The sequence below is a fragment of the Scyliorhinus torazame genome, chromosome 19 (assembly GCF_047496885.1).
Source record: "Scyliorhinus torazame isolate Kashiwa2021f chromosome 19, sScyTor2.1, whole genome shotgun sequence".
Lineage (NCBI taxonomy): Eukaryota > Metazoa > Chordata > Chondrichthyes > Carcharhiniformes > Scyliorhinidae > Scyliorhinus > Scyliorhinus torazame.
Genome location: NC_092725.1, coordinates 92,505,290 through 92,517,678, shown reverse-complemented (window position 1 = coordinate 92,517,678; position 12,389 = coordinate 92,505,290). Strand labels below are relative to the sequence as shown.

At 44.8% G+C, this 12,389-nt stretch overlaps 1 protein-coding gene across 5 annotated transcripts in view; it reads right to left on the bottom strand.

Annotated features, from left to right (window-relative positions):
* The window catches only part of LOC140396304 (uncharacterized), a 286,423-nt gene that overhangs the window by 179,504 nt on the left and 94,530 nt on the right, over positions 1-12,389 (bottom strand). For all 5 annotated transcript variants that reach the window (XM_072484765.1, XM_072484763.1, XM_072484767.1 and 2 more), the window contains one exon: positions 7,403-7,561. In XM_072484765.1, the coding sequence (XP_072340866.1) occupies positions 7,403-7,561 (159 nt within the window). The remainder of the gene's footprint in view (positions 1-7,402; positions 7,562-12,389) is intronic.

Genomic DNA, 12,389 nt, shown 5'->3' with positions numbered 1-12,389 from the left:
AACCTGGTGTTGTAAGACTTTTTCATGGTTAGAGATGAGGAGTTATGTAGTTTGGGAAGAATGTTGCCAGAAAAGGTGGTACTATGTGGAATTCAGGGTGAGAGGAGTAGTGTTCAATTATATAAGGTAAGGTTGGAATGTCCACTAAAGAGTGGTGAAGTGGTAGTAGGAGTAATAGAGAAACTATCTAGTCCAGGAATACAGTTTATCTTGGGTAATTAAATCTTTACAGATCCAGAGATGGGGTAACCCCAGGTTAAAGAGGTGTGAATTGTATCAAGCCAGATCTGTAAAGATTTAATCACCTGCTAATGTTTGCATTCCAAGCATTGTCTGGCATCTTAGAATCTGTCTATATATATGTTTCTGGAACATACCTCTTCATTCATCTGAGGAAGGAGCAGGGCTCCGAAAGCTAGTGACATCGAAACAAACCTGTTGGACTTTAACCTGGTGTTGTAAGACTTTTTCATGGTTAGAGATGAGGAGTTATGTAGTTTGGGAAGAATGTTGCCAGAAAAGGTGGTACTATGTGGAATTCAGGGTGAGAGGAGTAGTGTTCAATTATATAAGGTAAGGTTGGAATGTCCACTAAAGAGTGGTGAAGTGGTAGTAGGAGTAATAGAGAAACTATCTAGTCCAGGAATACAGTTTATCTTGGGTAATTAAATCTTTACAGATCCAGAGATGGGGTAACCCCAGGTTAAAGAGGTGTGAATTGTATCAAGCCAGATCTGTAAAGATTTAATCACCTGCTAATGTTTGCATTCCAAGCATTGTCTGGCATCTTAGAATCTGTCTATATATATGTTTCTGGAACATACCTCTTCATTCACCTGAGGAAGGAGCAGCGCTCCGAAAGCTAGTGACATCGAAACAAACCTGTTGGACTTTAACCTGGTGTTGTAAGACTTCTTACTGTGCTCACCCCAGTCCAACGCCGGCATCTCCACATCATCTAACCATTAAAGATTGACTAGCTCCCGTATCTCTTAAAATTGTGACTTCTTTACCTGCTCCTCCTGATACACATGAGTAAACGTTACCCACACAAGTAAATTCTTTAAAGAGATCTGGCACCTTCTTATCAATCACCTCTTGATCAGGCTGTACAATCTTTTGCACTTCCTTCTCTTCACTTGGGCTTTCCTTCACCACTTTAACAAACCCTACTGTCTCACCCTGTTTTACCACATCAGCCTCCCCCGTGCTTTTCTTCAACCACCAACACTGTGACTTTACATGGCCTAGTTTATTACAGTGAAAACATTTCAAACTTTTCATTTCTTTTCCACCCTCCTGGATTTCTTTTTTAATCTGAGGTACACTCTCCTTATTATCTCCTATCAGATCACCTTTACCTTTACCACTTGAGTATTTCTCATATCCCCAGTTTCTCTCCCTCACAGGCTGAAACTGATGTCAGAAACCAAGCTTTGATTTATGAACTAATTCATAATCATCTGCCATTTCGGCTGCGAATCTTGCAGTTTTAACCCTCTGTTCTCCCACATGAGTTCTCACTACATCAGGAATTGAATTTTTAAACTCCTCCAATAGTATAATTTCTCGGAGAGCTTCATACGTTTGATCTATTTTCAAAGCCCTTATCCACCTATCAAAATTACTCTTTGATCCTTTCAAACTCCGTGTATGTTTGACCAAATTCTTTCCTTAAATTTCTAAACCTTTGTCTGTAGGCTTCAAGCACTAGTTCATATGCACCTAAGATGGATTTTTTCACCTCCTCATATGTCCCAGATACCTCCTCCGGTGGTGATGCAAACACTTCACTAGCCCAACCTACCAGCTTTGTTTGAATCAGTAATACCCACATGTCCTGTGGCCATTTCATTTGTATAGCTACCTTCTCAAATGAAATGAAAAAGGCTTCCACCTCCTTCTCATCAAACCTTGGCAATGGTTGGACATATTTAAATAGATCCCCACCACGCCTTCGACTATGACGCGCCTTCTCACTATCCTCATCACTATCATCCAACTGTACGTTTCCCTTTACGTCTGCCAATTTTAACTGACTGTCATGTTGCATGGCCATTTTCTAAAGTTCAAACTCTCTTTATCTTTTTCCCTGATCTGTATCTCCCTTTCGTTTTCTTTTTGTTCTGCAAGGGCTATTCTTTCTTTTCTCCTTTCTTATCTCTCCTTTTCTTTTTCCACTCTCTCTCTTTCCGCTTTCTCTCTTTTGTATTCAAGCTGCTTTAGTTCTTTCTCGTGATCCATTTGTTTAAGTGAAACTAAATTTTTGCCTTTTCCAATGAGTCAAACTGTATCTCAGGCAACTTTAAATGCTTAGCCACTGCCATTATTACCTCATCTTTTTGCATTTTGTCAGTTAATGTTAACTGCAATGTTTTTGCCAAATCTAACAGTCTGCTTTTAGTCTCTGTCCGTAAGGTACTGTGTGTGACCGTCTCTACCCCCAAAAACATCTGAGCCTCTGAAGGAGCCATTGTCCACAACACACTCCCCACTTAAACTAAAATACCACACCTGAAAAGCAACCACAATATGCTCACCCCTCACTGTCTTTAAGTTCTTTAAGCCAATCCAATAGATAGATTTTTATCCCCCTTGAGCCCCCAATTGTTATGGGTCAGGGTTTAGAGACCCCAAAGTGTATCATGGAATTCACCTGACCCGCAACCTTTAATAGATTGTGGTATGGGGAGCACTCGGCTCACTCTACAGGTATGGTACAACAGAAATGGAAAGGTATTTTTAAAAACAAAACAATGTTTATTCTATGAATTCAAGTTAACCTTTTTAAAACAAACAGTTAACCCCTAAAGAATACAACACTAAGTAACCTGTATGCTGTCCTTTTACACCCAAAAGACTTAACAAACCTTTAAACAGAAGCACATCAGAGTTTACATTCAATACTGAAAACATTTATAATTCTGAATTCACCAAACGATTAAGAGATAGCCCTTCATGGCAGAGAGCTCAACAATACAGCTGCTTTGGCTGACTTCAGCTGCAACACACTGAAAAACGAAACCAAAAAGACAGACACACCCAAGCTTTTCTCAAAGTGAAACTAAAAAGCAGAACCAGCGCTCAGCCCCACCCACATTCTGACATCACTGCAGTAACATGAGCAGCCAAACATTTCTTAAAGCGACATTCTCATGACAGTTTCAAAATTTGCAATCGACCCACTGCTTCAACAGCGTTTTGGGGCAGAGTGTTCCAGTTTATGTGAAGCTTCCTGAGATCACCCATGAAAGGCCTGGCTCTAATTTTAAGATCCTGCCCTGAAGGAAACCTGCTATTTCTGATAGGTAAAAGGATCATTAATTAGCCATCATAAGACTGCAAAATTGATCAAACATAACCTCAGATTGCAAAAACACATAGCTTGCAAAAATAAAAGCATAGCACTTGGAAACATTTGCAGTCAAACTAGAAGCAAATGCAACATTTCTACTGAAGGTCAAATTGACATTATAGTTCATATAAACTCTCCATTGTTCAAAAGAACAGAATCGCAGAGTTCAGCACATACCAGTTCAATGCTAAGATTAGAGTTTGCATTCCAACACACATTTAAGAATTCCACATCCAACATTTATATTAACTTTAAAGTTCAACGAGATAATGTTGCATATTGAAGACTGACAACTCAGTCATCAAATCAAATGTATTGGAAACTCATCCAAACCAATCAGCATGTTACAGGGGCAGAAACAGATTGACTCAGATTGATAACAAATTCCTTAAAAATATAATTCTGGGCAGCCATTTTCATTCTAGAATCACTCTATATTATTTGCCTAGCTGTCTACTATCTTTATTTCGTATTTTCATATTTCCACTCTAACTCTACGTCTGCACAAGCTGTTTTGTGTTGAGCAAGAAACCATTACGGTATTTTTAAAATTCAGATCGTTTGTACGCTACTAAGTTTAATTATATCTCTTAATGTCTTCTGCTGGCAGGGGCTTTATTGAGAATATTTGATTTGTAACCACAAGAAGATTTCAAACTCTCAATTATAATCAATAGACACCCAATAAAGATTTCATTTCGCATCCGAGACATGTAGTGCAAATTTCTACTTAGCTATGTGTATACGAGACTATACTTAACCATAGGTAGATTTCAACATGCCCCCTTGTTATGGACTCTCCCCTTCCCCAGAGCAAATATTGCCTCTATCTATCCTACCAAATTCTTTAATCATCTAAAACACCTCAACTAAACCAACCCTTAATCTTCTAAATTCAAGGGAATACAAGTCTAATCTATGCAATCTTTCTTCATAATTTATCATCTTGGTGAATCAGTCTTGTAAACTTCCAAACACTTTCTAATGGTGTGACATGGAGCACTGGTGCATCAAGTCAATGCACATGCCCCATCTTACATTAATTCCATTGTACACAAAGCAATACTCAGGATACCACCACCCCTGGACCAAATTGAGTCATTCAACAACAACTTGCATTTATATAGCACCAATAAAGTAATAAAATGTCCACAGCTGCTTCAGCAGCAAATATCGGACAACATTTGACGCTGAGTCACATAAAGAGATATTAGGACAGATGACCAAAAGCTTGGTCAAAGAGGTAGGTTTTAAGGGCATCTTAAAGGAGAGGCAGAGAGGTTTATGGAGGGAATTCCAGAGTTTAAGATGAAGCAACTGAAGGCAGGGCCGTCAATGGTGGAGTGGTTCAAATCAGGGATGTGCAAGAGGCCAGAAGTGCAGCATAGAAGGAGCCCATTCAGCTTAACGTGTCTCTGTCGGCTCTTTGAAAGATTCATCTAATTAGTCCCACTCCCCTGCTTTTCTCCATGTTTCCTAATCAACCCTCTTCAATTTCAGTTCAACTGAGTTTGGCGTGTTGTGCTGAGCAAAATGATCCTTTCTGAAAGAACAAAAAGAGAATTTGTTTCTTCAAATACGATTATAAAGTCTATTGTTGACAAGTGAACAGCACTTTTTTGGCTGGGCTGTTGTTGATTCTATTTTATGGATTAGGATCCTTGTATAATTTGAGAAATAGAGTGAGATTATAGCTGAGGTACTTTCAATTGGGTGGGGGGTCAGGACAGTATGAGTATTTGACTGCCAAAGGGGAAAGCAGTGAGGCCAGCTTCAGCAATAGATGCTGTGCAAATCAAAAGAACATCTGGCAACTTTCATCAAGTTTATTTTAATCAGCACTGAGGTGCGAAACTCAGTGGTTCAGGCTATAATGTGACAGTCAGGCCCGCCAAGGTATAATTATAGTAAGTTGGAGGAACTTTTAATGAACCATTTCATTGACTGCTCTGCTTTAGACACATGATAAAATTCAGTCTGCACTGCACCTGTTTTTTTCCAGGTATAAAATGGATGTGGAGCTGCAAATTTAACAATGAGACTCTGCATAAATTTAGTCCCTTTGCTAAATATGTGAAGCCCACATTTGATGAAGTATCCAAAACAGGCATCAGGACCCTTACATGTGTTAACAAGGTTCATAAAGCCTTGTTGAAATTAGTCAGCGATGGATGGGGAAAGTGTTGGGCCTTACACACTCAAGGTTGTTGTTTGGTAGTACAGAACTTGAGTTTTGCTGAAAAAATACATCTTGTCGAAGCTTTTCATCTTACACTCATCAGGACATCTTCAAATTCAGGCCTCAGCCTCAACAGCTTTTTGGGGGCTGAGAGTTCCAGATTTCCACTCCCCTTGATGAGAAGAAATGCTCCCTGACATCACCCCTGAATAGTCTACCTCTCATTTTAAGGCCTGCCCCTTGTCCTGGATGCACCCCACCAGAGGAGATAGTTTTCCTTTACCTTATTACAGGGCTGTCAAAACCATGGGGTTAGATCTCCCATACAGCAATGATGCCTTGTGAAACAGAGACTTTGGGGGACCGTCCTGAAATTGACTCTGAGGCCCCATCAGATGGTTGAGGGCAAAACCATTAAGCCCCACTCAACAACTTTGCCCCCTCCCACCACCACCCTCCTGCTCAACAACCAGCCCCCCTCTACTCAGTCTGGAGTCACACCGATTTTCAAGCATAAAAATGGGGTCACAGTGAAGGGAAAAAAGTTTGGAAAACACTTCCCTATCAACTCCTCTAATCATTTTCAATCCCTTAATTAAAGTAGCCCACAATCTTCCCCCTCCTTTCCCAAATCTTCGGCAACCCTGCAAAGTGCTTTCTGTGGTTACAAAAGACCAAGTGAAACCGCTTAGCTGCGTTGAAGTGGTCAGAAGCTGTTAATCATGAATGTTTATAAACGTTATGGTTACGATCAATGGAGGATACTTGATATACATTCAAGTGTGATGGGAAAGATAAATAAACAAACCCCCTAGCAACTGTGACTGAACCATTAAGCTGTCAATCACAGGCTAGTGAAGTTATTGCTCTGTAAAATTGAATGGATGCATGGCATTTCAAAGGATCTCAGGTCATTTGAAGCTTTTTTAAGGATGGAAGGTTTCTTGGAAGTCTCTGACACTTCAAAAAGCTGCAGTTTCAAAGGCATAGGGCTGAGGGAGCATATACTAAGAAATGGAACGTGTTCCTGCATAGATTCTTCACTGAACTACCTAAACTGCTAATCAGCTGTTAGACAGAGTTCACTTCAGAGTTTAAAAAGTATGACCAAGAGGCACTGTTGAACAGAGGGCTTCCTGAGATCACCATGCCAAAGGTGATTTTCAGATTTCCCAAGGGCTGGAAGGGGCAGTCCAGAGGAAGGGTCCCGGGCTCAAGCCCTCACTTACAGCCTGAGCCCACCAAACCCCCAGGACTCTTGGGGGACCTCTCCTGCAGTCTGGCAGTGGCAGAGGGGCAGATTAGCATTAGGATGACATCCTTGACTCTGCTCGGGGTTCACCGCACCAGGGCTGCACTCGGCCATACTTACACCACAGCCCACCCAGTGGATTTCCCACTGTGAGGATCGGAGAAACATGTGGTGGGGTGGGGGTGGGGGGAATACTGGGCATCCAGCCCTTTAATTGCATGCCGATGCACGCATATCAGCACTTTGCATATTCCTGCCGGCATAGGTTGGGTAGTCCGCTATGAGTGGTGGCCTGGTAGCAGATACAGGGGACAGTTCTGCCACCAGGCAACAATCCCGTTTTTGAGCTGATATTCCATTCTCCACCTGATCGGGATTCCTAATCACAGCGGCAGAGAATGAGAATCCCAGCCAATAGCTCCAGCTGAGGTTGAACCTTTGTTCTGCAAAGATTTAGAATACCTTCCTGGCTTTTACACTCTATATTTCCATTCATAAAGATCAGGACTGTTGGATGATTGTCCATTAATTAAGGTCCACCCTATAGAATGAAAATGTAATGACATGTGACAAAGGAATGGCGTTGGGGGGCATTGAAATGCATCGGAGCTATAACCTGAATCAGAAACCTCTTCCGTCATGCCATCCAGAGTACGTTGGGATAAGGAAGAGCCAGTGCACGGGATGATCCCATCCAGTTCCTCATATGCACTTAAGCCACTGTAACTATCCACAATTTGTCCAGGGCTCTCTGGTGACCAAGCTTCCAAGATTTCTGTGAAAATGTCAAAGAGAGAGAGAGAGCTGTGTTAGTATTTGAGAAATGATCATCCAGAGTGATGGATCAAATCAAGAGACATCCAGCTGGCAACTTCTCAACAATTTAGGAGTGTAATGGAATACTCTCCATCTTCCTGAATGAGTGCCGTTCCAACAACACTCAAGAAGCTTGGCACCATCGAGGGCAAAGCAGCCCACTTGATTGGCACCCCATCTGTCTCCTGCCCCCAGGAGAAGGCCGCGCACAACCACAGGGAGAGAGAGAAGACTGGAAGGGGTCCGCCGGACCTGAGGCCCCTCACCGTCACAGAGCGGCGGGCACTAGACATGTTCGGTGGACGAGAGAGGTCAGTCACCAAGGTGGTCAGCATCGGGGAACTAAGTGAGCCCCGCTGAGTTGCGGTGTCTCTATGGCATCCATGGCACAACCCCCACACAACCCCATTACCCACACACCACCCCGTCACTCTCACACCACCCCAGCTTGGGCGATGGCCGACCTGAGCAAGTCACAGAGGGACGTGGCACAGTCCCAGAGGGAGGTGACCCAGTCCCTGTGCTCCTTGGCCACGAGCATTGAGTGCCTGGCCGAGATGGGAATGGGTCTCCAGGACTCACAGCGCCAGGTGGTGGGGGAGCCCCTGGAGCTCGCTCCGGACTTACCCCCATCCCAAGTAGTAGCCTGGGTGCACCCTAAGGGAGGAGGTGATGGGGCCTGTGCCAGTGACCCTCATAGGGAAGTGCTGGAACACCACAGTGCCTCACACTCACCCTTCCTGTCCCTGGTGCCTCCGATGGGGAGAGGGCAGAACAGGGTGGCACCACACCACCTGGGACACCCGAGTGACTTCCAGGTCTGTTCAGGCCCGGTAGTCCAGAGGACGGACGCCAAAGGGGACTCAGGTCAGGAATCGCAGCAGGCCACCTCCACCCCCGATATACTGCTGGGGATCAAGATGTAGTGTTCAGGCCTGTAAGGCCAGAAAGGTAGATACCAGTTAAGTTGGAATCAGTGCTGTACACAGGATAGCATTAGTGGCTAGGGCACAAACCTCTCAAAACATGTTCACCTGTTCACAAACTTTCCAACCTGCCTCGGTGCTCAGTCAGAAGGGTGTGAGAGATGTTCTGGGCTGGCTACAGAGGGGGTGCTGGGTGAGGGGGAGGTAAGTTGGACAGCCGTTGGAGGCGAGCATGGGCCAGGGCCCCCAGGTCAGCCACCACTCATCGCCCCTGTGCCCGGCCCCATCCCTATCCCTCTCAACTCCAACCAACCCCACCCCCCCCCCCCCCCCAGCATCCCAGCACCCTGTCCCCATCTCTGCCACCCCAAGGGTTCAGTGGGACCATGTGATGGATTGGCCAGCAATAGTACCATGGGAAGAAGTCAGACGTTGCCAAACAATGCAGTGCACCAGAGCTCATTGCAGAGAGGGTTGTCATCACCCTCCATCCCATTGACCAGACCACTGTTACTGCCAACTCAGGGCCTGCACCCCATAGTGAGGCAGGTAGGAATCACGGAATGTTTGCAGATGCGGGGGAAAGGGGGTTAGTGCATGGAAGGTGGACATGGGAGGGGGTGGTCGGTTGGAGATAGGGGCGGTTGTGGGGGTGGGACGGGATGTTCATGCCACTGTCGGCCAGGCCCCATAGTCGGCGAACCTGGAGGCGATTAGAGCGTCCCATGTGACCGACCCTGGCGCACACGTTGTGTGACCTCCGGTTCCTGACGAGCCCCATGCCTTGCCAATCCTGGCCCTCCACACAAACTCCTTGACGGACAAGGCCTGGCATTCATCCCTCCTCCAGAAGGTGGCCCCTCTGCTGCATGAATTGTGGAGGATGCAGCAGGCCACCACGATGTGGGAGACTCTCCTAGTGCTACACTGGCAGGCCACTCTAAAGCAGTCCAGGCACCTGAACCGCAGCTTGAGCATGCCAATGCATCGCTCAATCACGGCCCTGGTCGTGGCATGAGCATCATTTTAGCGGGTCATCATATTGGTCTGTGGCCATGTGCAGGGCACTAGTCCCCTCCCCAGTGCACACCCACCCTCTCTTTATCAATATGTCCCCGGTGCTGGGGCCCAGTCCCTGGGTATTCGGATGTTGGCTGCTGCGTCCATGGTGTTGCCTCCCTCAGTGTTCAAGCACAGTGTCCAGGCATCACAGTCTGATTGGGATGCTAGGCAATGACTCCCACATGTTACATGGCCCGCCCACCCAAGAGAACCCAATTGGGAGGTGTGAAATGTTCACTTAACTACTATTGCTGTTTCCCAATTAGCAAATGCCTTCAGACAAGCGGCCAGAGGCCTGGGCGGTCAGTGGGAGCTATGGGTGGTTGGTGGGCTGGGGTTTCAAAAAAGGTATACGAATCCACATGACCACTTGCTGGGGAGATCACTGGAGGCCGTTCGATAGCGGGTCACTCACAGAGATTGGCCTTAAGTGGTGATTATTGGTTCTCATCAATGGAGGGGGCCAGTTAGATCGCAAACCAATCAGCTCCCCCCGTGGTTCTCGTTTTTGGCCTCTCCCGTGATCTAACGGCCTCATCGCCTTCTCGCTTAAGCGCAACGCGGCCGTTAAATCGCCCCTTAATCATTTTTTGGGTGAATCACACCCTATGTATTACACAAAATATACAGATAAAAACAGGCCATTCAGTCCAATCAATCAATTCATGCCTTTAGGCTCCATTCAACCTTCCCCCAGTTTTCTTGGTTTTTTATTACGCATATCTTCCCACATATTGTTTCCCTCTGGGGATTAGTGGGGAAATAGTGGAAGGACTCCCGAGCTGATTATCAGCCCATTGAACCGCGTCATGAACACTCCTTCCATGGCCAACAATTCCTGGTGTTGAATTTGAACCCAAAGTTTCTAGCCCAGAGGTAGGGATGCTGCCACAGTGCCACAAGACCTCCAGATTTCTTGGTGACGATTTTACATTAATGGCCCCTGGTTTTGCTCTTCCTTACAAGTGGAATCATTCTCTAGTGTGTCCACTCTATGAAAACCTTTCCAAATTTTTAAAGACCTCCAGTAGATTACTATTCGGCCTTCTCTTCAAGTTTTAATATTTTTATAAAAGGCCCAATATCTATTCAAGAAGCCCCTTTTTTAAAAAAGTGCCGTCAGTGAGGGGAGCAAGCACTGGACCTATCCTTGCTTAATGGCCATCTACTGCAGGTAAACTTCTAAAGGAACCTTTCTGAGGAAATGGGAGGAGCAGGTGAGCGCACCCCCTCTGACAAAACAAGCGCGGAAGAGGGAGCAAGCCACATGTGGGGTCACCATGGGAGGCAAAGATGCAAAAGAGGCCTGAGACCCAATTTCAAGATGGCCTCATTGCCCAGGATGCCCCATAGGGTTGCCAATGTTGTAAGATGCCTTCAAGGGATTGCAGCATAACATCGCTAGAAAGGAAGTGTGCCAAGTGATCCAGTTTCAGTTTCACTTTTTTGTTTAAGCAAAGCACACCGTTTTGGTGCTGCTGTCTTCAGGATTTGTACCCATGTGTATGTTACACAATATCTTATGAGTGATCGGTGTCTTTATATCGTTATGGAAACACAACACAACCCTCCAGGATTATGCCGAGGTTTTAACGTATGAATCTCCTGGGAAACCTGAAATAAAAATATCCTAAGGACATTAAACAAAAAAGTTTGTTCCCTTTTTTACAGTCAATAATCATCCAATCAGGTAACAAAGATTCTGTTAGCTTTCCAATTGGTTGTGAAGAATGCAGTGCACTGCGAGGATAGGCAGGTCAAGTGACCAATGAGGGGGGAATGGGGGTGGGACAGTTGGAGGCAGGAGGTGACATGATTAAAACTCCAGGAATACATCACGTTAGTTGGCAACTCATGTTGCCCAAGTCTAGACCTGGGCTCATTTCCATCCTTTATTGTTCAATGACTCTTGGTGATAAAAGAACCTGGAGGAAACACTCTGAACTGCCTCTTGTTCGACTGGTCAGCTAGAACAATCAACACAGAAGAAATTATTTGACAGGACACTTCAAGGCATATTGAGGCTGTCAAGATTCCCATCATCTGGAGGAATACATTATTCTAAACACGGCAAAGAGTGAAAGGGAAGTTCAAGTGAAGTCATTCGGAAACAGCAAGGCACTTTGTCTCCTCCTTTAGCCATTTAAAAAGCCAGTTGACTTGGCCTGAGAATAGCAATGGAAAAATTGGACAATTGGAAGGTCTCCTTCATTGTCAAGGACAGTCGCACTTTGAAGATGATGCTCAAAGGGGTTAAAATGGGTCAAATAGCAATTGTTTAGTCCCTGAGCACAGATCTGAAAGGAAATTGTAATGACCACAATGGAATTATCCATCTGAAAGGCAAGGCAGGCTAGAGCAGACCCTGAGAAGGGAATAACACACGTCTGTTACTAATTTCTGACACACATATACAATGCAGTGAACGCAAATAGAGTAAACTGATCAGGTGCCTTATGTTAAAAAACAGACATCTCGAGGTACAGCATAACCTCAAGACATACGTCTAACACTAATATGATTAAACACTTGCATTAGGACTCAAAAGCTGTTAAACATTGTGAAGGTTTTCCTATTATACAAAAACATTAACATCTTGTATCTTTTTGGCCCCTTTAATGTATTAAAGCATTCGCAGATTTTTCACACAAGTGTTATCAAACACAATTTCATACTAAGCCACATAAGGAGATAATTAGAACAAGAAAGCGATAAGGAGTGAGTTAAAGGAGCAGAAGGAGCTGTATCTGCAGGCGCACTGGGGTAGATCTTGATTTTGTGCAATTGCCTGTTTTTACA